The 24,142-nt window shown below is 35.1% G+C and overlaps 1 protein-coding gene across 1 annotated transcript in view; it reads left to right on the top strand.

The window, feature by feature from the left end:
* LOC128656894 (L-gulonolactone oxidase-like) overlaps positions 1-24,142 on the top strand; it is a 269,317-nt gene that overhangs the window by 184,146 nt on the left and 61,029 nt on the right. Inside the window, exons 7-8 of the mRNA XM_053711063.1 lie at positions 5,360-5,467; positions 9,375-9,451. Coding sequence (XP_053567038.1) covers positions 5,360-5,467; positions 9,375-9,451 — 185 coding nt within the window. The remainder of the gene's footprint in view (positions 1-5,359; positions 5,468-9,374; positions 9,452-24,142) is intronic.

Below are 24,142 nucleotides of genomic sequence, written 5' to 3'. Positions count from 1 at the left end.
CCCTCCGCTCCCGGATCCCGCTGCCACTAAATAAACGCATTAACTCCAAAGCCTCTGGCCTCCCACATCACTACCACTAACTTAACTTATTAACCCCTAAACTGCCAGCCCCCCACATCACCATAAACTAAATTAAGCTATTAACCCCTAAACCTAAGAACCCGCTAACTTTAAATTAAAATTACAACATCCCTATCTTAAAATAAATTTAAACTTACCTGTAGAATTAAAATAAACTAATTTTAAACTATTAATTAAACTACCCTAACTAGTATACTACACTTAAATTAAACTACCAATTAAATTAACTAAATTACATATTAAAAAAACCTAACCCTACTCAAATTATTTAAATATACTATTTAACCCTTATTAAAAATTAATACATTACAAAAAAATAAACGCTAAGTTACAAAAAATAAAAAACACTAAATTACGAAAACAAACAAACCACATTATCAAAAATAAAAAAGAATTACACCTAGTCGAATTGCCCTATCAAAATAAAAAAGACCCCCCCAAAAAAACCTAACCTACAATAAACTATCAATGGCCCTTAAAAGGGCCTTTTGCAGGGCATTGCCCCAAAGAAATCAGCTCTTTTACCTGTAAAAACCCAACCCAACCAACCAACCAACCCCCCCAAATAAAAACCCTATCTAAAAAACCTAAGCTCTCCATTGCCCTGAAGAGGGCATTTATATGGGCATTGCAGTTAAAAGGGTATTTAGCTCTTTTACTTGCCCAGACCCTATTCTAAAAATAAAACCCACCCAAAAAAACCTTAAATAAACCTAACACTAACCCCCGACGATCCACTTACAGTTATTGAAGTCCCGCTTGAAGGATCCATCCATCCGGGAAGAAGTCTTCATCCGGACGGCCTCTTCCATCTTCATCCAGCCAGCGAAGTGTTCATTGAGACGGCATATTCTATCTTCATCCATCCAGCGCAGAGCGGGTCCATCCTGAAGACATCCGATGCGGAGCTCCTCGTCAATACGTTCGCTGCCGTAAAATGGAACTTGAATGCAAGTGACTTCATTCAAGTTGGTGTCCCTTGCATTCCTATTGGCTAAAAGGTTCCAATCAGCCAATAGGATTAGACCTGCAGTTCCCATCAGCCAATAGGATTTGAGCAGTTCTCATCCTATTGGCTGATTGGAAAAGACGTGATATCGATGACTGTTAGTTAACAACAGTCCAATGTTTATCGCCCACACTTGTTGTTATACCTTCAGTTAACAAGAAAAGGTCCAACAAACCAAAGCTATTATAGCCACAGCTCTTTATTGGACAATAACCAGCACAACACAGACCTTTATGTGTTTCACTCCTGATAGGGTTTCATCAGAGAGTAATAGCCAAACACAAACAGAAATATCTAACATCCATCATATAGCGAATTCATGTTGTAAGGTAGTATATTTTCATTATTCATATATGGATAAAGTAACTAATGTAACACTCTATCATCTGATAGTAAAACAATTATGCAATAGTTAAGATATCACAGTAACATTACACATTCCAACTATGGGCTCAATGTATCAAGCTGCAGCTTTGGAGCTCCTTAGGTGCTTCGGCTCTGAGCTGGCAGATTAAAATCACTCAGGACTAGTATGCCCAGGGTTATTGACAGCCCCTCCTCTTGCATGATTGGCCAGCTGCTCATGCAATGATACATGTGGTTAGAGTGATGCTGTCCCTTACATGCAATCTCAAACAGATTCCCTAATTGGGAACCTGTATATCTGCATGTTAATAAATGGAGCCATATTATTATTATTATTATTATACTTTATTTATGAAGTGCCATCATATTCCGCAGCGCTGTCCATGGATACAGATCATTTAAATAAAACGATAGTATAAAACATCTAAGACTAAGAGACAGGACAGAATTTACAAACAAATACAGGAGGAATCGAGGGCCCTATTCCTGTGGGAACTTACAAACTAGAAGGGTAGGCGGTTGAGAAACAGGAGGTGAGGACTGCAAGATTGAGAAAGATGTTAATGCAGAGTTAGAGGAGGGAAATGTTGTTAGGTAAAAGGAATATTATTGAGTTGGGTGGTAGGCTTCTCTGAACAGAAAAGTCTTCAGAGAGCATTTAAAGGAAGAAAGATTTGGGCAAAGCCTGACAACACAAGGGTAGGTGTTGCACGACAGAAGTCCTGCAGTCTAGCATGAGAGGAGGTGATAGTCGCAGAAGCAAGGAGCAGGTCATTGTTGGATCTTAGTGGGTGGGCTGGAGTATAATTGTTGATTAGAGAGGATAGGTAGAGGGGAGCGGAGTTGGTGAGCGCTTTGTATGCATGGGTGAGAATTTTGAATTTAATTCTGCTGTGTATGGGGAGCAGAGAGGTGCAGCAGATACAGAGTGACGGGAAAGGTGGATCAGCCTGGCAGAGGCATTTAGGATGGATTGAAGAGGGGAGAGGCGGGAAAGAGGAATGCCAGTAAGTAGGTTATTGCAGTAGTCAAGTCGGGAAATAACAAGGGAGTGGATTATTTGCTTTGTGGTGTTAGCGCACAGAAAAGGTTGAAATGTTGCGCAGATGGTTGCGGCAGGATGTAGAAAGCGATTGTATATCGGGGGTGAAGGATAGATTTGAGTCAAGTGTAACTGCGAAGCAGCGGACTTGGGGCGATGGGGAAATGGTGATGCCATCAACAGGGATAGAGAAGTCACAGGTTGGTGTAGAGCTTGAGGGGGGATAAGAAGGAGCTCAGTCTTGGACATGTTAATCTTTAGATGGTGAGAGGCCATCCAGGAAGAAATACCAGATAAGCAGTTGCTGACATGAGAAAGGACAGAGGGAGAGAGAGCAGGGGTGGAGAGGTAGATCTGGGTGTCATCAGCATAGAGGTGATATTTGAAGCCATAACTGTTAATAAGTTTACCCAGAGAAGAAGTATAAATGGAGAAGAGTAGAGGACCCAGAAGAGATCCTTGAGGTACTCCAACAGACAGAGGCATTAGAGAGGAGGAGTCATTGGCAAATGACACAGAAAAAGACCTGTGAGAAAGATAAGAGTGAAACCAGGAAAGAGCAGTGCCACAGATTCCAAAAGAGCTAAGGGTCTGTAGGAGGAGGGGGTGGTCAACTGTGTTGAAGGCAGCTGAGAGGTCAAGTAGGATGAGTATGGAGTAGTGGCCAATATTTTTAGCAGAGAGAAGATCGTTCATAACCTTGGTAAGGGCAGTCTCAGTTGAAAGTTTGGGGCGGAATCCGGATTGCAGGGGGTCAAGAAAGGAGTTGGCGGACATGTATATATGTACATATATATATATATATATATATATATATATATATATATATATATATATATATATATATTAGAATTGGTTTTAATTATAGGTAACTAGGAATTGGTTCCAGTTTAAATAAATAGACATTTAAGGTAGCTGTTTACACTGGGAATGTATGTATTTTTAGGATCCTAATTAGAATTGTATTAGAATCAATTGTAGCTGAATAGCTGAGTATATATATTATCCTATTGTTTAACTAGGCACTGCTAAAATTGTATCAGTCTAAATATTCAGTGGTTTATACTTTAGTCTCATTGTGTTGATTGAATGAAAGGCTGTTGTGAGTAAGGCTAATTTTAAGGGTAAACCTTTATGAATTTTGCATAGCAGATTTGAATAGTTTTTAAACGCGTATAATATTGATTCATATTCTGATTCTTACAAATATATATTTCAATGTGTTCATAGATATTTACTAATAATAAAGAATTCAGGTATTTATATTATTTTTATTGTCTTAGTATAAATATATTTGATTGTGGGTTTAGTTTAAAGAAAGATTGTTAAATATATTCAGTTATAACCCTGCCATATACTTTCATATTATTTGGAGAGTACTGCTAAGATTCTTATAAATATACTGACAGGGTACATGTTAGGGTGTTAGGAGTAAACGTTACTTTTATTATACCATAAGAATCAATGGGATATCGGGCAGCAGCGAATATAAGTTTTCGCTGCTTTCAGACTCCCATTGATTCCTATGGCATTGAAAACCAGGTACGCTGGGCCGGAATAGTGGTGAGCGTACCTGCTAGAAATTTGATAACTAGCAAAAGTAGTCAGAAAGTGCCGAATTTGCATTCAAAACATCTGTAGTGACGTAAGCATTGATCTGTGTCAGACTGAGACTGGCGGATCGTATGTTACGTCACAAAATTCTACTTTTGCCGGTCTGTAGACTTTGATAACTAAGGGGAATCAAGCTCTCCACAATTACGCTGCAGAATTCCAGCATATTTGCGGTTGACGGCTTGATAAATAGGCCCCACACACTTCACATATACTCTCATACATTATATATTAAGATGGATCTCAACACCAGTAGGTAAAAGGTAAAAATATTAACAAATATGCATTTTTTTAAAATGGTGAACACATATAAAATGAAAACAGATAAGTGTAAGTAAATATAATCACAACAAATGACTACAATTCCCTGGGATAGTCCAATAGTCCTCGAAGCCTGGGTCGATAAAGGGAAATCACTGGGAAGTACTCCAATTCTTATAGTAACACTCCCAATGGAATAATATTGTTCTCTCCTTCCACTTGCAGTGTAGGACTCTAAAAGAACATTCAAGAAAGTAGAGAGGCACCGCATGGTTTGATCAATCAGAGACAATTATTGTTATGATCATTTAAACGCAGGGTACTCACATTTGAAAAAAAGGACTCTATAGTGTTATATGATGCATGCTTGATCTTTGCAGCACAACAGCTGGCTGAGCTCCGTTAGTCAGGAACACGGGAACAATGGTCACCGCCATTGAGTCACTCTAATTGAAAAGGTAGCACAGGCTCAAATATACTCTAGGTCCGTGTGTAAATAAAATAAATGTATTAAAAAGAATATATCAAAACAAAGTACCAGTATAAGAGCTTATTTGCAACGCATTTCTTGGCGCATCAGAACGTTGTTTTATGAACACACACTCTCATAAAACACACACAAACCACACACACTCTTTTACAACACACAAAAACTACACACACTCTCCTACAACATACATACCAGTTGTGAACCAGTAAATATGGTGTTGCAACTCATTAATGGGTCCGACCGATGTTTTAAAGAACCTTGGGGTTCCAGAACCATGGTTTGAAAAACCCTGGTCTGGTTATTATCTATTAGTGTCTATTTCACAACATTTCATTTCTACACTATACCATATTAGTATGATTCCCTATTATTAATTTTGTTGCTATCTTTCAATGCAGCATTGGAAAAAGTAATCCGTTTGTTTCCATGAAATTAATGCGTGGGAACTCCTAGGCCAGTGCTCGCTTTGGTAAACAATCTGCTTTTTCTATTACAGGTTCTTGACAATCTTGATACCCACTTAAACAGTTCAGAATATTTCCGTTTCTTTTGGTTTCCGCATACGGAAAATGTCAGCATCTTTTATCAGGATCCTACAGACAAGGTATTAAATGCTTCAAGCTGTGTCGAACAAAAGGCTTTATTGTGTTTCAGAAATAAATCAGAGCACATAATTGTCATATTTAGAGAACATATTGCTGCATTCCATTTTTTCTTTGTATTGTTAAAGTAAATTTATTATATATACATAATATATTATTATATATATTTTTTTATTTATTACATTTTACAAAATGTGTACAGTTTAAGAGCTCCTTAACGTATCAAATAAACTCTGTGTAGTATGCTGCAATGTTAGAGTAATGAACTGTTTTCCAATCTCTGGAGCAATGAAAAACACCTGCATAGAATTCTTCAGTGAGTAGTGTAGTCTTTCTTGCGGCTGTTAAAAGAACATATTTCAGAGTATATTTACTGAAGAAACAGGAATAATAAATTATTAAAGTTTAATTACATTTTTATTATGCATAAGTAAACATTTTGGGGCAGATAGTAAGTGTAATATCAGAGCATGCAAATGTGAAATGTGCTCTGGTATTACAAGTTAGGTGCAATGCAACCTCGCATTCACATTGCACGGAAGAATTGCCCTCACGAGAGCGAGCTTCCATAGGCTCCAATGGGAGCCTTGTTCTCATGCCGTCAGACAGGACATGAGAGCCTAACGCAGCAAAGAGGGTAAGACGTGCAGCGATGGGCAGCAATTTTAAATATATAAGTATATGACACATTTACCCGTTTACGGGAGCGAGATAAATTAGCGCTCCACTTGTAATCTAGCCCTGATAAAGGTGTAGTTTAGCGTCCCAAATTCAGAAGGTACCACATCCTGCCATGGGGGGGGGGACCATTCTATCTATCTATCTATTGGGTACTTATAGAGTGCAAACTAATCACCTGTGAGGGTCTCAAGGCGCTAAGGGAAAGGGGATAGGTGCAGCGGGAGAGTGTTCCATGTCTTTGCTGCCATATGGGAGAAGGATCTTCCGCCCGCTGTGGATTTGCTGATACGGGGGATGACTGCGAGTGCTTGGTTGGCCGATCGGAGTTGTCTGGCGGGGGTGTAGAAATTTACATGGTGGTTGAGGTATTCGGGTCCGATGTTGTGTAGGGCCTTGAACGCGTGAGTAAGGAGCTTGAAGGTTGATAGGTTCCCAGTGGCAGTGGCGGCACCCAGGAACGATATTGGAACAGAGCAATCAACTCCAAATTTACCTAAACATGTTATATTTTTACCGTGGGAATTACTTCAGAAACATACACTTTACCGTGGGAATTACTTCAGAAACATACACTTTACCATGGAAATTACTTCAGAAACATACACTTTACCGTGGGAATTACTTCAGAAACATACACTTTACCGTGGAAATTACTTCAGAAACATACACTTTACCATGGGAATTACTTCAGAAAGGTAACGTGAGGGGGCACCATGGATTGGTTCCCAGCAGCAGTTGCAGTGCCTGGAGCAGGTATTGGAACATATTGCTCTTTTCCAATATCGTTGCCGGGCACCGCAACACTCTGTTCCAATATCGCCGCTGGGAACCTATTCATGGCCCCCCTTCGATGCAGTATGTGGTACCTTCCGAATTTGAGACTGGATGCTAAACTACAACTTTACCTTAGCCCTTTATAGGGAATTCAATTAGCTAAAGGGACAGTAACGTCAAAATTAAACTTTCATGATTCAGATAAAGCATACAATATTAAATAACTAAATTTACTGCTGTTATCTAATTTGCTTCGTTCTCTTGGATACATATGTATGTTCAGGAGCAGCAATGCATGCTGGGAATTAATTGGTGATTGGCCTCTTGCTATTGCCTCTGCCAATGTGCTTAACAGACGTATAGAAACAGACAAACTCTAGGCTGAAGAGTATACATTTACCAGACTGAATTGCAAATCTTTCAACTTTTTCAAATAGTCACCCTTTAATATATAACAAATCCTGCATATCAAAACATCTCACAATGCTATATATATAGATAGAAATATATGTACAGATAGAATTTGTCACTATTGGCCTTCCCATATCTTTCTTAATCTTAACAGTTCGATCTAAGGAATTGGGCACATATGCCGCTATATCTGATAATTGTATTACAATTTCATTTACATAATATTGTTTATCCAACATAACAGTAGCGCCACCTTTGTCTGCCTGCTTGTAAATTAAATTCTAATTTTCTGCTAGTCACATAAGTGCTATAAATTCATATATAACATTCTTCAAAACAGCTGCCATTTAGTGATCCAGACACGTGCACGCTTCTGAGCTTATGCCCCTGCTTTTCAACAAAAGATACTAAAAGAACGAAGAAATGTGATAATAAAAGTAAATTAGAATTTTTTTAAATTGTATGCTTTAGCTGAATCATGAAATAATATGCAATATGTAGCAGCACTTTGGCAGACAAATAAATAGTAGTATGAGATTACTGCTTGCTGAAGCAGAGTTGTAGTAGATTACTCTCCTATTTTGCAGTGAGACAGCAGATATCGCTTTTAATTGGCTGTATATCCTGCTGATACATTATGAAAAAAATTACATAATGATGGGGCAGCCAGGAATGTAGTTTTATTTTCAGTGCAAATTTGTCCCTATTATAAATACATTTTATACCTAGGACAAATAGAATTAATTTTAGCTCCAGCCACTATTAAAGGGACATTCACTTTATTAAAGGGACACTGAACCCAAAAAATTTATTTTGTGATTCAAATAGAGCATGCAATTTTAAGCACCTTTCTCATTTACTCCTATTATCAAATTTCTCTTCGTTCTCTTGCTATCTTTATTTGAAAAAGAAGGCATCTAAGCTTTTTTTTGTTCAGACTCTGGACAGCAATTTTTTATTGGTGGATGAATTTATCCACCAATCAGCAAGGACAACCCAGGTTGTTCACCAAAAATGGGCCAGCATCTAAACTTACATTCTTGCATTTCAAATAAAGATAACAAGAGAATAAAAAAAATTTGATAATAGGAGTACATTAGAAAGTTGATTAAAATGTCATTCTTTATCTGAATTACGAAAGAAAAAATTTGGGTTCAGTGTCCCTTTAATGAACTGGAAAGTGCATTATTTTAACCTGTTCATCAACAACAACAATAACAATAAGTTTTATTGTTGTTACTTTTTAAGTTCACCTTTAGATGCAACAAAGAAAAATAATATTTAAAGTCTATTAACCAAAATGACAGTTTTGATTTGCAATTAAAGAAACATTGTTATCATTATAGTAAAACAATTCCATCCTGATTATTAAGAACAAATATGAAAAATATTTTTTATCTGAATAAATGTATTAAAAGCAAAAAATAATGTAAATTCAGACAGATATAATATTGTATTAGTTTTACCTCTATGGAGCAGGATCCTGGTATTTGTTTGTCCCAGCTATCTTTAGTTATACTCCCACCCCTGTATAGCACTGATGAAGAATTTCTATTACTCCTTATTGGCTGCTAAGGACAACTGCCACCATTTTACTGGTGGAGAGCTAAACACCTCAGCAAATTGTATCAATAAAACATTGATTTATCAGGATAGAATTCTGATTTTTTTTTTTATTTATGAAATATGTCTCTTTTAGATAGAGTCAATTAAAAAAGGTTGATTGATATATGCAGTGGTTTAACTTGAACTTTAAATAGGCAAAGCTCAGTAAAAAGAATTTCTAGCAAATTAATGAGAATTGGAAATGTTATTGTCTGTGCTTTACAAATGGTCCTAGAGAATAAACGATTTTGTCCAAATAACACCAAATTAACTGTCTGTGCTTATTGCAAGAAAGATCACAGTGTCCCAAAGCCTTCAGATGCTCGATAGCTTATAACTGCACATCCATTCTTGCTACAGACCTTACTCTGGAGTACAGAAACCGCACATTATATCTGGCAAATAACCCATCACTAATTTCTTTTTCCCCCCTTGCAGCCTCCAGTATCCAAAGCTAACTGGTTTTTGGATTGCTTTGTGGGATATTATCTGCTTGAGTTCCTGCTATGGATAAGGTACATGCTTTCTCGTCTCTATGAAATGTGGATTCCCTTCGAGCTTAGTTCAAGCCTGAGTTATTTTATGCTTTAAAGTTTGGAAGCTTAAATATATAGAACAATTTATAAAAACATGAATTCTATGGGTGAGCTACTCACTTGTTATATTGGGCATCTGCTGACATTTTTTAGGGGTGGATGGGAAAAAATGAACACCAGTATAGTTTAACAAATATAAATTACATTTATAGTTTCCACATCAAGTCCAGTTTTAATTGTATATAGCAGGATAATTACCTTTTTAGGATCCTTTTATCATTTGCGTGGCAGAGAAGATTTGCTCTCAGATGCCTCATCAACAAGGATCGCGGAAAGCAGACAACATCTGCTGTCCTCATTTATTATTACACAAGCCACTTCTTGTGCAATTCCACCCTCTGTTCACGCATTATTGGCCTGATTAGGATAATCTAATTCCACAACACTTTAGAGGCTCAGTAGCGCAAGCCTGAAATGCTGTATCCAGAGCTTAATAAATGTGTGTGTATGTACATATGTTTGTGTGTGTATGTGTAGTGTGCATTTGTGTCTCTAGTATGTATGTGTGTGTAGTGTTTGTGTGTGTGTGTGTGTCTATGTGTCTGTGTGAGTGCTTAATGTTTATGTGTGGGCGTGTGAATAAATGTTTGTGCGTGTGTGTGTATATACTTATGCATGTGTATGTTTATGGGTGTGTTGTCATGCATATACAGGTATACCTCGCTCATACAGTGGGTTAGTGACCAGAGCCCCACTAATCATTGTTTCCCCCCGGGGGGTTCAGCCCCTTTGTACAAACGTCACGCCTGGGGCGGGGGGACGACGACAATGATTAGTGTATTGCAGATGACTCATCTGTCAATCAATTGACGAAAATGGCGGTTGGAGGAACGGTGTTCACCGTTCTGGCATTACAAGGTGAAAATATCAGAAGATAAGTATATCCTAAACATTTGAGGAAGGAAAGTTTCATTCATTTTTAAAATTCTTTCCTATGACTTGAGCGACTATGCTCAAGTTTACAATCACTTTAATACATTATGAAGTTATAAAAGTAAGTTACCATAATCATTTCATGAGCAAAAGTATCATTCTATTCTCTAAACAAGATACGATATGAGAACTCAAATGTTCACACCAATTTACCTTGCCACTCCTTCATTAGTGCAGAGACAAAAAATGGTTTCAGATTAATTGGTCGTCACAGGAAGAAAAAAAAAATTGGTTTAGTCCAAGATTAGTTCTAAGTTTAGTTAAATTATGACAACAATATTTGTTACTTAATATAAATTGATTAACCCCTTATCTTCTATGAATGATATCATCAGAACAGCTGGACTGCAGTTTAAATTTAAATAAAGTTAAAGTAGTAAGTAGTATCACTACTACAAGCCAGCAGCAGAAGATACTTTTTTTTTTTAAATGTATTTATTATTTTTAAGTGTCAAGCTTAAAGGGACACTGAACCCAATACTTTTCTTTTGTGATTCAGACAGAGCATGACATTTTAAGCAACTTTCTAATTTACTCCTATTTTCAAATTTTCTTCATTCTCTTGGTATCTTTATTTGAAATGCAAGAATGTAAGTTTAGATGCCGGCCCTTTTTTGGTGAACAACCTGGGTTGTTCTTGCTGATTGGTGGATAAATTCATCCACCAATAGAAAAGTGCTGTCCAGAGTGTGAACCAAAACAAAAAGTTTAGATGCATTTTTTTTCAAATAAAGATAACACGAGAACAAAGAAAAAATGATAATAGGAGAAAAGCTGCTTAAAATTGCATGCTCTATCTTAATCACGAAAGAAAAAATTTGGGTTCAGTGTCTCTTTAAATTTTTTTTAGCTAACTCTGGAATCAATCAACTGACAAGGACAATGCTACTGAATTGAGTTAAACTGTAAATGTAACAAATTTCCTGCCTGCAGAAAAGACTTACCCACCTTTAGAGTACCAACTATAATTGAGCAAGACAGACTTCACAAGCCTAACCCTGACACCTATCTGCCCCAATGTATTTCAGCAGAGGTTATCAGAGCAGAAACTGTAAACCAATGGAGAGTTTGCTAACATAACGGCTGTGGCTAGCATTTTGTACTCCAGTAAGAAGTCCAGGTTGGCAAGTGGTGGGCAGAGAAACAATTGTAGCAAACAAGGTGATAACACTTTTAAAACATTTTCAAATTCACCCAGTGTGTTAATTGCAAGGCTGCAGTGGAATAAATTGTGACAACAAAGTGTTTACAGTCCCTTTAGTCTTGTTTTGGTTGACCAGTGTTAAAGGACCATTAAATACAGTAGAATTCATAATAACAAGGCAATGTAATAGCACTTACTTTGAATTTAAAATAAGTAGCAGAATTTTCTGACAAATTTAAAGTTAAAGGGTCATGATACCCAAATGTTGAAACAATTGAAAGTGATGCAGTATAGCTGTAAAAAGCTGACTAGAAAATATCACCTGAACTATGTAAAAAAGAAAGATATTTTACCTCAAAATGTACTAAGTTTTCACACCCCATTGTAAAGGACTTTAAGCACCAAATCAGTATGTCTGTCCCGGGACAGGCAAGGGAGTGAGCCTTGTGCACATGTTATTTCCCTATTCAGTTTAAGGAAGTTTACTATGAAATCTCATGAGAGTTAAGTGAAATCTCATGAGATCACAGTAAACAAGTTCATGACCTCAGCACTGCTGATGCCGATTGGCTGCTGTTTTTTTTTCATAAAACCTGCAGCTGGGCAGTAACTAAAAGATAACTTTTTACACAACACTTACTCTGGTGAGCTGAGGAAGTTGTGAGGTAAAACATCTTCCTTTTTTACATAGAGATGCTCAGGGGATATTTTCCTGTCAGCTTTTTACAGTTATACTGCATCAGTTTCAAGTGATTTAGCATATGAGTATTATGTCCCTTTAATCTAATTTTCCCTCCATCAGCCAAAAAATGCAAATACAGTAAACGCTCAGTTAACCGGAACTCAATCAACCAGAACTCTCAAGCAACCAGAAAAACAAATCAAACATACTGTACATTAAAATTAACACTGTAGCTTCCTTTCTCTATAGTGGCCTGTCAAAGGTAAAAGCAAGCCGTTTTCATGCAATCAGACCTTACATAACAAGGCAGTCTGAGAATTAGACATCACACTGTCACTGGGTGCCCGGGACTGAATGGAGGTAGCATTAATATTAATTCATTATTTGCTTTTATTTACTGTATTTAAATATTAATATCAAGTAAATACAGCATTTATTGTATGGGTTATAGAACTAGTTAGGCATATTTTTAATAGTAACTCTCAAGCAACCAGAAACTACACTTATCTGGAATCTACCAATCCCCATGGGTGCCGGTTAACTGAGAGTTTACTGTACTTATTTACTGTGCACTTTTGCAGCTGGTGCCTCAGAAAGTGCAAGTATAAAAAATGGTGCAGATTTGGATAATGGATGTAAATTGGAAAGTTTTTTTAAATTGTGTGCTCTAAGTGAATCTTGAAAATGTGGTTTCTTTAATAGCTAAAGGGCTAGATCAGAGGTTGAATAAAAAAATGGTTTGAAGCTTAGAAGCCACCTCAATACTGAGGATCCAAGTATGTCCAGGATTTGTCAGTCTCTAGTTCAATGTGTAGTCTTTAATCACTTGCATTTAAAGTTGTATCACATCTGAAGCAAATACAATGCCTGTTATCCACAGACGCACACAATAATTCATTTGCCTCACCAATATTACTCATATTACACATTTAAAAATTCTTTTGATGGCTGAAGAGCACGTCAAGTGCTACATAGATACGTTTTTTAAACCTGTAGACATCAAAGAGTTTACACTACATGTACCTTTCTTTCATGTCAGGTGCAATTTGCATTTTATTATGTTTTTAGACTTATGGCATGAAGCCTAGAAAGACCAGGAAAAAAATAGTGGACTTGTTAACTAAGGATGATAAAGGCACATTGTTTTTTTTTTTTTTTATTATGCTCAATATATATAAGGAATTAAACATTACATACAAAAGATCTGCGTACAAAATAAATGTTATAAAAGTAAATAAAATCCCATTTTGGCAATAAACTTCACATTATTTTGTTGTTAAACAATCACAGTGTAACGTGTTGTTGGTTCAATGTTTTATATGCTGTAGAATGTAAACTAGTCTTTATTAATATCCTTTTCACTGACCCTATTGTCTGAGTCAAGTTACAGGAAAAACAAATTAAATAAACTATGTAAGTATATCACAAATAAATACACACAGATTCGGAACAATTCAGGACACCAGAAAAATAAGTGACAGACTTCCCAGATTCGGGACTGTCCTGGAAAAATCAGGATATCTGTTCACCTTAATTGAAAGTGTTTTTAAACGACATTCCAATTTACTTCACACAAATGTAAAAACAGGCAACGGCGCTATAGTATTCTACAATTGTTACAATATCTAAAATAAAATAGGTTAAAATACAATATTTAGAGTCCACAACTTAAAATACAATAAAAAGGAACCTTTTATGAGATACAGGTCCATGTCCATAAAGCTGTTTCTCAGACACTTCCAAATTTTAGAGAGGAGGAAAAATCCCTGGTGGATCAGGCTGCAGCCACTCAGTATATTTGGCAGTTCATTGGTCAAACGAACTATAGTAGACAATTCTGAAAAAGAACAGAGAACAAGTGCAGCTCCGATTCACAGTAATATGTATTTGCGATGCGTCTTCGCGCTATAAGTGGCACTTACACGAATAAAAGTTAAATACAACGCAACATCAAAAAACAGAGTCCAGCCGTCCTTCCTCCTTTACAGTCTTGACAAACACAGCTTTACCGGCTTGCGGCATTACAAGTTCTAAATTCCCGACTAACTGCAAACAAAGTTTGAATCTACCGAATTTGGATGTGCTTTGGTGTCCGTGACTGCAGGAACTCGGGAATTTGGAACTTGCAAAGCCGCAAGCTGGTAAAGCTGTGTTTGTCAAGACTGTAAAGGAGGAAAGAAGACTGGATTCTGTTTTTTATGTGTTGTATTTAATTTGTATTACTGTGAATTGGAGCTGTGCTTGATCTCTGTTCTTGTTCAGAATTCCAATTTACTTCTATTATCTAATCTGCTTCATTTTTTAGATATCCTTTGTTGAAGAAATAGCAATGCACATAGATGAGCCAATTACACAAGGCTTCCAGGTGCAGCCACCAATCAGCATCTACTGAGCCTATTTAAATATTATTTTCTTCAAAGGATATCAAGAGAATGAAGCAAATTAGATAGCTAAAGTAAAATGGAAAGTTGTGTGAATGCTGTTTCTAAATTATGAAAGAAAACAAATTGGGTTTCATGTCTCTTTAAAAAGACATAAAAGTTAAACAAGAAATTGCACCACTGGGAGCTAGCTGAACACATCTGGGGAGACAATGGCAAGGGGCATAGCCACCAATCAAAAGCTAGCTGCCAGTGGTGCATTGCTATTCATAAGGCTACCTAGGTACGCTTTTCAACAAAGGATACAAATTGAACAAATTCAGTTTGTATAGATATAAATTGAAAAATCTATTTTTACATGATCTGTCTAAATCTTTTATGTCTCTTTAACTACCTAAGCTATGGTCAGTTAAGTGTCAATATTGCTTTATCCAAATTCAAACAAAACAGTAAACATAATATCTCCTAAATGCCACGTGGGACGCCTATTGTGCATTTGAGGCTTTTTGCCTCTGGTTACATCTCACGTCATGAATCCTCCTACATCCCCCCAATCTTACCCTTTGTTGTTCCCCAGCTGCAGTTGGTTTTGGAGAGAGGCATCAGCTTAAAACTAAGTTTTGTAGACTATAAGCAAAATGTTTTCCCTGAAATTACAATTAAATATTCTGGAGACACTGACTTCATGTGGAACTGAGCAGACATTCTGAGCTCTTAAAGGGACGGTTTACTTGAAAATTGTTATTGTTTAAAAAAATGGATAATCCCTTTATTACCCATTCACCAGTTTTGTATAACCAGCGATGTTATATTAATATACTTTTTTACCTCTGTGATTGCCTTGCTATTTCATATGCATATAAAAAATGTTTTGTCATCCCCACCATCTTGATAAATCCATTAAAGTGACATTAAAGACACAAGTAAACATTAATGTTTTAGATAGAGCATGTGATTTTAAAAAACTTGCCATTTACTTAGAATATCTAGATTTACTTTGTTCCCTTGGCACTACTGGAATCTAGCTGTTGATTGGTGGCTCTTATAAATGTTTCTTGTCCCTGGCTCATGTGTTCAGCTAGTGCATTGCTCCTCCTGTTGGAATGCCAAGAAAATTTAGCAAATTTGATGACAGAAGTAAAGGTATTAAAAATGAAATTGTATGCTATATCTTAATCATGAAAGGACCATTTTGGGTTTCATGTCCCTTTAAGCACTATATTTTAGACTGGACCTTATCTGTACTATCAAGTGTAATACTCAGTCAACATGGATAAAAGACAGTTTCAAATGTCTAAACATGTTTATCATATGTGAGACAACCCTAACAGCGCATTCTAAAAATTGTCTATTAAAATGTGTAAATTACAACTAGCATTGATACAGATTTAATATCAAAACTGACTTTGTCAGATCTCATTTGAGGATATAGCACATAAATCACATAACGTGTTAGCACATGTTATATATCAGGTTAAAAAAAAATATTAAACAATACTGAAAATTAAAAAATGGAACATTTACTTTGCTAGCAATAAACACTATAAGATGCCTGTCAATCCCTTTTTAAAGAATTCATTTTTAAACACAAAATAATTCAAGGAAAATTAGTTGTAAATTAGTTGCAGGTGGCTTGTTTTGCACAAAATTGCCAGATTACGAGTGGAGCGCTAACAGTTACGAGCGAGCGAAAAGGCGTTTATCGCGGGTGTTTGCACGCATCGGATTTATCGCTCAAATAACAAGCTGAAAGTAAACACAAACGCGTAAGCGCAATCGCGATTTACACTAGAATGATTACCGCATTCTCAAAACTCTGGTTAACTGTTTTGCAAAACAAAAAAGTGTCACAAAAAACATTGAAAATACATTACAAAGTGTAGTTACACTCATAATAACACTATCTAATAAAAATTATTAAAAAAAAAATGCACAATAAAGTTAAATAAATAAATAATAAATAAAGGGCTCAAAGATATGAGGTCTCATTTATTAGAGAAAAAAAGGCAGACAAAAGGCTTTAGCATAGAGATACACACATATACATGTCTAAATTTGGATATGTATAAATGAGTTTATTAAAGCCCTTTGCAGTCAAGTAGATGAAAACATGTAAAATCATATTTATGCAATATTAATATTTAATAAAGTTTTTAATTATGTATTTACTGTAAATATTTCAAATTCCAATGTTCTGCACATACCAGAATATGTTCTATGCATTTATAGATAGATATTCCTATATATACGGAATTTGGCGGCGCTTTACAAATAAATGATAATAATAATAATAATAATAATAATATATCTGTATATATCTATACCAATATATAATTAAATATATAGGTATAGATATATTGTACCAAAATACCATCAGATATATTAAGAAATATGTATTTATGAATAAATAGAACATATTCTGCTATGTGAAAAACATTGGAATGTGAAATATTCATATTTTCATATCAGGTTAGCGCACTTAAGAATATGTGATCAGGTTTGCGCACAAGTAGGGTGTTAGTTTTCCCCCCACTTTTTTTGTTCCATTGACTTCAATGGGGAATGTGCTAACACGCCCGTGATATTCTAACTTCGCCTTTTCACGCATGTTGGGTTAGGGTGCGGGCAAAAACTGTTTACTTTCAACTTGTAATACGAGCACAACAACTCAAGCGGTAGTATTAAATACTGCTCCACTTGTAATCTGGCCCAAAATATCTTAAATGGACACACAGAGCATTTTATTATTGCAATATTGCTAACATATAACTGTGTTTAATCTTTGGATTTTTCTTTTCTAAATGCACCTTAGATTCCAGTCTACGGCTCGTGGGAAACGCAAGTTAAGAAGCAGAAATGATTGTGCAATGATAAATGCTGACAGAGTATGTCGGGCATATGATAGATTGACCCCTTAATATCCTTTTAACATTTGCAGATGTCCTTTCTAGGGTTCAGTTCAGCTCAATAAGCTACTACTGGCTTGCAAAACGTTTTTTGGCCTTGTTTTAAAACAGCTTCTGACATTGGTGGTCTTGATTTTTTTGTTAAATGTTCCTACATGATTCAGATGCCTGGCAGTGTTCTTGCTATGTTCTAATAGTATTCTTTGTTGAAGAGATACCTTTGTATGCTCAGGAGCAGCAATGCACTGCTGAAAGCTAACTAATGATTGGTGGCCATATGCCTTTTGTCATTGGCTCACCAGATGTGTCCTGCTAGTGGCAGCTGCCACTACCACACTTAATTATACCGCACCTGACATTAACATAAACTTCATGAGCCTGAGTATCAGCAAACATATTAGCACACTGGGGATGGCCACATAGTGGGGCAAAGCATTAGTATCTGGTCTGTTGCCTAGGTGATAGGGCAATGGGGTAATGAGCTGAAAAATTACCTGCATTACTGATGTCTATTCTAGAAAGGGTCATGCCTATATTTACATATGCATTGCTAAAGATCTGCAGATATCCCAACCTGCAAAAACTCATTTCAGGGAGGTGGCTTCACCCGCTACTGCCCCCCCCCACCCGTTATATATTGGACACCTTGAAACCCTAAATAAGATAGAGACTTATCATTAAAGTAGCTTCCCACTAAAGTCACTTTAAAAAAAAAAGTAGCTTTATTGCACAACCACATACAACAAACCTATTTTCCACTGATCGCACGCTTGTTGAATGCTTAAATATTTTACAATATGAAGTTCAATTATGTGCAGTAAATAAGGTAGCATTTGTGTTTTATTTTATTAGAATAAGTGGGGGCTTTTTGGTTACTGATGCATGCTTTGAGGGTTCTATAACGTCCCAGCAACTAAAGGCATTCCTTAAAGAAATACTTTTCTGGATTTGGGCCACATTGGATCATGGAGTTTCACTTGGAGTTTCAGGGAGATTGCATTCCATTTGCTGGCATCAGGGAGCCGCTATTACAATCAGGGAGACTCCCTGAACTTCAGGGATAGTTGGGATGTCTGGATCTGCATACAAAATAAATATTTTATAAACCAATAAACTGTAAATTTGCATTGTTTTGCAGTCCAGGGGTACAACCTTTATCTAATCTTATATGATGTAGCCAGTTAGGAACAGCTATAAATAAGCTCTTGCACAGATCAAGCAATTACTGGATGGAATGTTGTGGGGTCAGGGTTCTGGTTCCAGCAGTTTATACACCAGTTCTAGAGCAGTGGAAAAAATAACAGCTGTTTTTTTGGAAATAGCAGGCAAAATAAATATTATAGTACATTTCAACCTTTTATTTTTAATGCATTATAAAATATTTTGTGGAGAAATAAATTGATAGTCTATTTCAACACAATAATTATAGGTTTAATTTTTTTGATGCCAGCATCTCATATTACTAAACTTGGCTCGATCGCTGAGCGTATTTTCATCAATATAGGTAGATTTGTCTGTTACCCAAGCCCCGGTGATAAGTGATAAACCTGCATTTTGTTCATTATTCGTTTAAAAAATAAATCACTAATCTGAACAAATTTTCCTCTTAGTCATTCATTAACAAACAAAATAAAACAAAATCGGATGATTCATGCCAACTTGTTAACAAATAAATTAATGGAAAACAAATTTGTATTCCTTAATTTGTTTGTTTCATTAATGAACGAAGAACTGAAAACTTCATTCAAATTCTTTAGTTGTATAAAAGAATTAAAAAACATTCAAATGATTAGAAATTCAGTACAAATTACTGAGTATTTAATTGTTTAGTATTTAATAGTTTTTGCTTGTTATAGTTTGCTTGTCAATTTATTTATTAGGACAGAAATAAAAATATATACAGTAGTTTTCATTTCCTATTTTTTTTTGGTAGTTTTATCCTTTAATAAAAAAACTGATTAATTTGGTTTAATTTGCTTGAACACAATAGAAAACAGTTCCTCTAAAAAACAGAATATCCCCTTCAGGCTAACTTCCGATCCCAGTGTGCCGTGAAATCAAGATACTTTCACAAGCACCTTCCAGTACAGGATGTCAGACAAAAAACGCTCATTTGCTTTCGCTGTTCAAGATTTTCGTCAGGTCATTAATCATCTCTGCCAGAAACATTACCTCTTTTAGGGATGATATTTGTGATGAACGTGCTTTTTAACTCATCCACTTCCAACACCAAAGGAAGGCAACTTTTATTCTACAATAATTTGATTTTTAAGGATGTAAATAGATATAAAAATGATGTTACAAATATGCAACAATAGGAAAGAGGATTTTGAAAGTTACTTAAAAATGCAGTAGATTTCAATCCATTAGAGTTTACCAAACAAAAACTTTCTATTTACCTTGGGTAAAAAATGTTTATTCATTCCAAAACATTACAAGTGCTGTCATATGAATTAATAAAGACACATGGATTATGAACACATGAAAAAAATATAGTAATGAAAACTTGGAGGTGCTTATTGACAAAGGAAGTGAGGAGAGATTGTAATCGAGAGACTCAAAAACAGGAGATAGATACAGACAGACAGATAAATCGATAGATAATGAGATATATACAAACAGATAGATAAATAGATAGATAAATAGATAAAGTCGTATGCAAAAGTTTAGGCACCCCTGACAATTTCCATGATATTCATTTATAAATAATTGGGTGTTTGGATCAGCAATTTCATTTTGATCTATCAAATAACTGAAGGACACAATAATATTTTAGTAGTGAAATGAGGTTTATTGGATTAACAGAAAATGTTCAGTATGCATCAAAACAAAATTAGACAGGTGTATACATTTGGGCACCCCAACAGAAATATGGCATCAATATTTAGTAGAGCCTCCTTTAGCAGAAATAACAGCCTCTAGACGCTTCCTATAGCCTGTAATGAGTGTCTGGATTCTGGATGAAGGTATTTTGGACCATTCCTCCTTGCAAAACATCTCCAGTTCAGTTAGGTTTGATGGTTGCCGAGCATAGACAGCCCGCTTCAAATCACCCCACAGATTTTCAATGATATTCAGGTCTGGGGACTGGGATGGCCATTCCAGAACATTGTACCTGTTCCTCTGCAAATGCCAGAGTAGATTTTGAGCAGTGTTTTGGGTCGTTGTCTTGTTCAAATATCCAGCTCCGGCGTAACTTCAACTTTGTGACTGATTCCTCAACATTATTCTCAAGTATCTGCTGATATTGAGTGGAATCTATGCGACCCTCAACTTTAACAAGATTCCCAGTACCGGCACTGGCCACACAGCCCCAAAGCATGATGGAACATCAACCATATTTTAATGTGGGTAGCAAGTGTTTGTCTTGGAACGCTGTGTTCTTTTACCACCATGCATAACGCTCCTTGTTATGACCAAATAACTTAATCTTTGTTTCATCAGTCCACAGCACCTTCTTCCAAAATGAAGCTGGCTTGTCCAAATGTGTGTTTGCATACCTCAAGTGTCCAGAAAAGGCTTCTTCCGCATCACTCTCCCATACGCTGAATTGTTGAACAATTCACAGTTACACCATCTGCAGCAAGATGATGTTGTAGGTCCTTGGAGGTGGTCTTTGGGCTGTTTTTGACAGTTCTCACCATCCTTTGCCTTTGCCTCTCCGAAATTTTACTTCTGGCCTTAACAAGAACTGTGCCTGTGGTCTTCCATTTCCTCACTATGTTCCTCACAGTGGACACTGAAAGCTTAAATCTCTGTGATAGCTCTTTTTAGCCTTACCCTAAACCATAATGTTGAACAATCTTTGTTTTCAGGTCATTTGTTGCCACTCTTCAGAGGAGAGTCAAAGAGAACAACAACTTGCAATTGGCCACCTTAAATACCTTTTCTCATGAAGGTATTTAAGCACAAGAACTGCTGGTGCAATGATAAATGGCAACAGCGTATGCTGTCGGCATTTATCGATGTACGGCGGACATGGTTCACTATAGCGGATCATGTCCGCTCGCACCCTGACTCACCCTGACTGTGGGTCAAATTATGAGTTGAGCACTAACCTTTGCGCACAAGCATTAAATGGTTTATCCTTCGGTTTGCAGTTGTCGGGTTTACTGCTGGTATTACGAGTGGAAAGTAAACTCGTTTGCTTGAGCGCAATCGCAATTTATGCTAGAATGATTACCACGTCCTCAGAGCTCTGGTAAACTATTTTTCAAAACAAAAAGGTGTCACAAAACACGTCAAAAATACATTACAAAGTACAGTTACACTCATTATAACGCTAATACAAATTATTCTAAAAAAAATATTACACACGAAAGTTATAAAGGCTCTATGATATGAGATCTCTGCTGATATAAACAAAAAGGCAGCCAAAGGGCTTTAACATATACATGTCTAAAGATCTTTATTTACGTATGCATGAATATAAAAATATATATATTATATATATATATATATATATATATATACACACACATATATGCATATACTGTATATGTGTACATATGTATTTATCTATTTATATGTGTATATATGTATTTACAGACATATATAAGTGCATTGGAGCCCTTTGCAGTTAAGTAGATGAAACCATGTAAAAACATACTTCTGCAATATTCATATTTAATAAAGTTATATACTGTGTAGTTACTGTAAATATTTTACAATCCAATGTTCTGCACATAGCAAAATATGTTCTATGTATTTATAAATAGATATTCCTATATATAGATATAAATAGATTTATGGGGGAATATGTGAATGCGCATGCAATATTCTATGTTCGCAATTTTGCGCTGGTTGTCTTAGCACACGAGCAAAAACAGTTTACGTTCAACTCATAATACGAGCAAAATCCGATAAGCGCAAAAAGCTGAATATCTAGCTCTGGTAATGCTCGAGCAGGAGCGTTAATTAGCAGTCCACTCCACTCCTGCCTCAGCTTGCTGTCTTTTTTAGCATAAACTTCTCTTTTTAGGTAAGAGAATCATGTTATATTAGTTATACGTTTTAAGTTTATGCATGTAGTTGTTTATTCTTAATACAATTGTATAATAGAAAAATATAATGGCGTATTACAATTTTATATATTGGCACCGTGAAACTTTTGTAGTTGAAAAAGTGGCATACTTTGAAATGTTATGAAACGAGGATCAATTGGGCATATTATTTAACCCCTGTGTCTGTATATACATATATAAACATATAAACTCATGTATATACATATATAAACATATAAACAAATGTATATGCATATATAAACATATAAACAAATGTATATGCATATATAAACATATAAACGCATGTATATACATATATAAACATATAAACGCATGTATATACATATATAAACATTTAAACGCATGTATATGCATATATAAACATATAAACACATGTATATGCATATATAAACATTTAAACGCATGTATATGCATATATAAACATATAAACACATGTATATGCATATATAAACATATAAACGCATGTATATGCATATATAAACATATAAACGCATGTATATACATATATAAACATATAAACGCGTGTATATACATATATAAACATATAAATGCATGTATAAAAATATATAAACAAATAAACGCATGTATATATATATATATATATATATATATATAAACATATAAACGCATGTATATACATATATAAATATATAAACGCATGTATATACTTATATAAATGCATGTATATACATATATAAACATATAAACGCATGTATATACATATATAAATGCATGTATATACATATATAAACATATAAACGCATGTATATACATATATAAATGCATGTATATACATATATAAACATATAAACGCATGTATATACATATATAAATGCATGTATATACATATATAAACATATAAACGCATGTATATACATATATAAATGCATGTATATACATATATAAACATATAAACGCATGTGTATACATATATAAATGCATGTATGTACATATATAAACATATAAGCGCATGTATATACATATATAAACATGTAAACGCATGTATATACATATATAAACATATAAACACATATATACCGGTATATACATATATAAACATGTAAACACATGTAAAACATATATAAACATGTAAACGCATGTTTATACATATATAAACATATAAACGCATGTATATACATATATAAACATATAAACACATATATACCGGTATATACATATATAAACATGTAAACACATGTAAAACATATATAAACATGTAAACGCATGTTTATACATATATAAACATATAAACGCATGTATATACATATATAAACATGTAAACGCATGTATATACATATATAAACATATAAACACATATATATATATACATATATAAACGTGTAAACGCATGTATATACATATATGTTCATAAATATACACCCATAAACATATAAAGACATATAAATAGACATTATATCCCTTTCCAGTCAAATACCTATTTAACCCTTATAATTTTTTTTATTAATATTTATATGAATATTTATTACCAGAAACTATATATGAGTGTAACAATTTATTTTAATGTATTTTTGTTGTGTTT

This window comes from Bombina bombina, chromosome 4 (assembly GCF_027579735.1).
Source record: "Bombina bombina isolate aBomBom1 chromosome 4, aBomBom1.pri, whole genome shotgun sequence".
NCBI lineage: Eukaryota > Metazoa > Chordata > Amphibia > Anura > Bombinatoridae > Bombina > Bombina bombina.
This window is presented reverse-complemented; position numbering and strand designations above follow the sequence as displayed.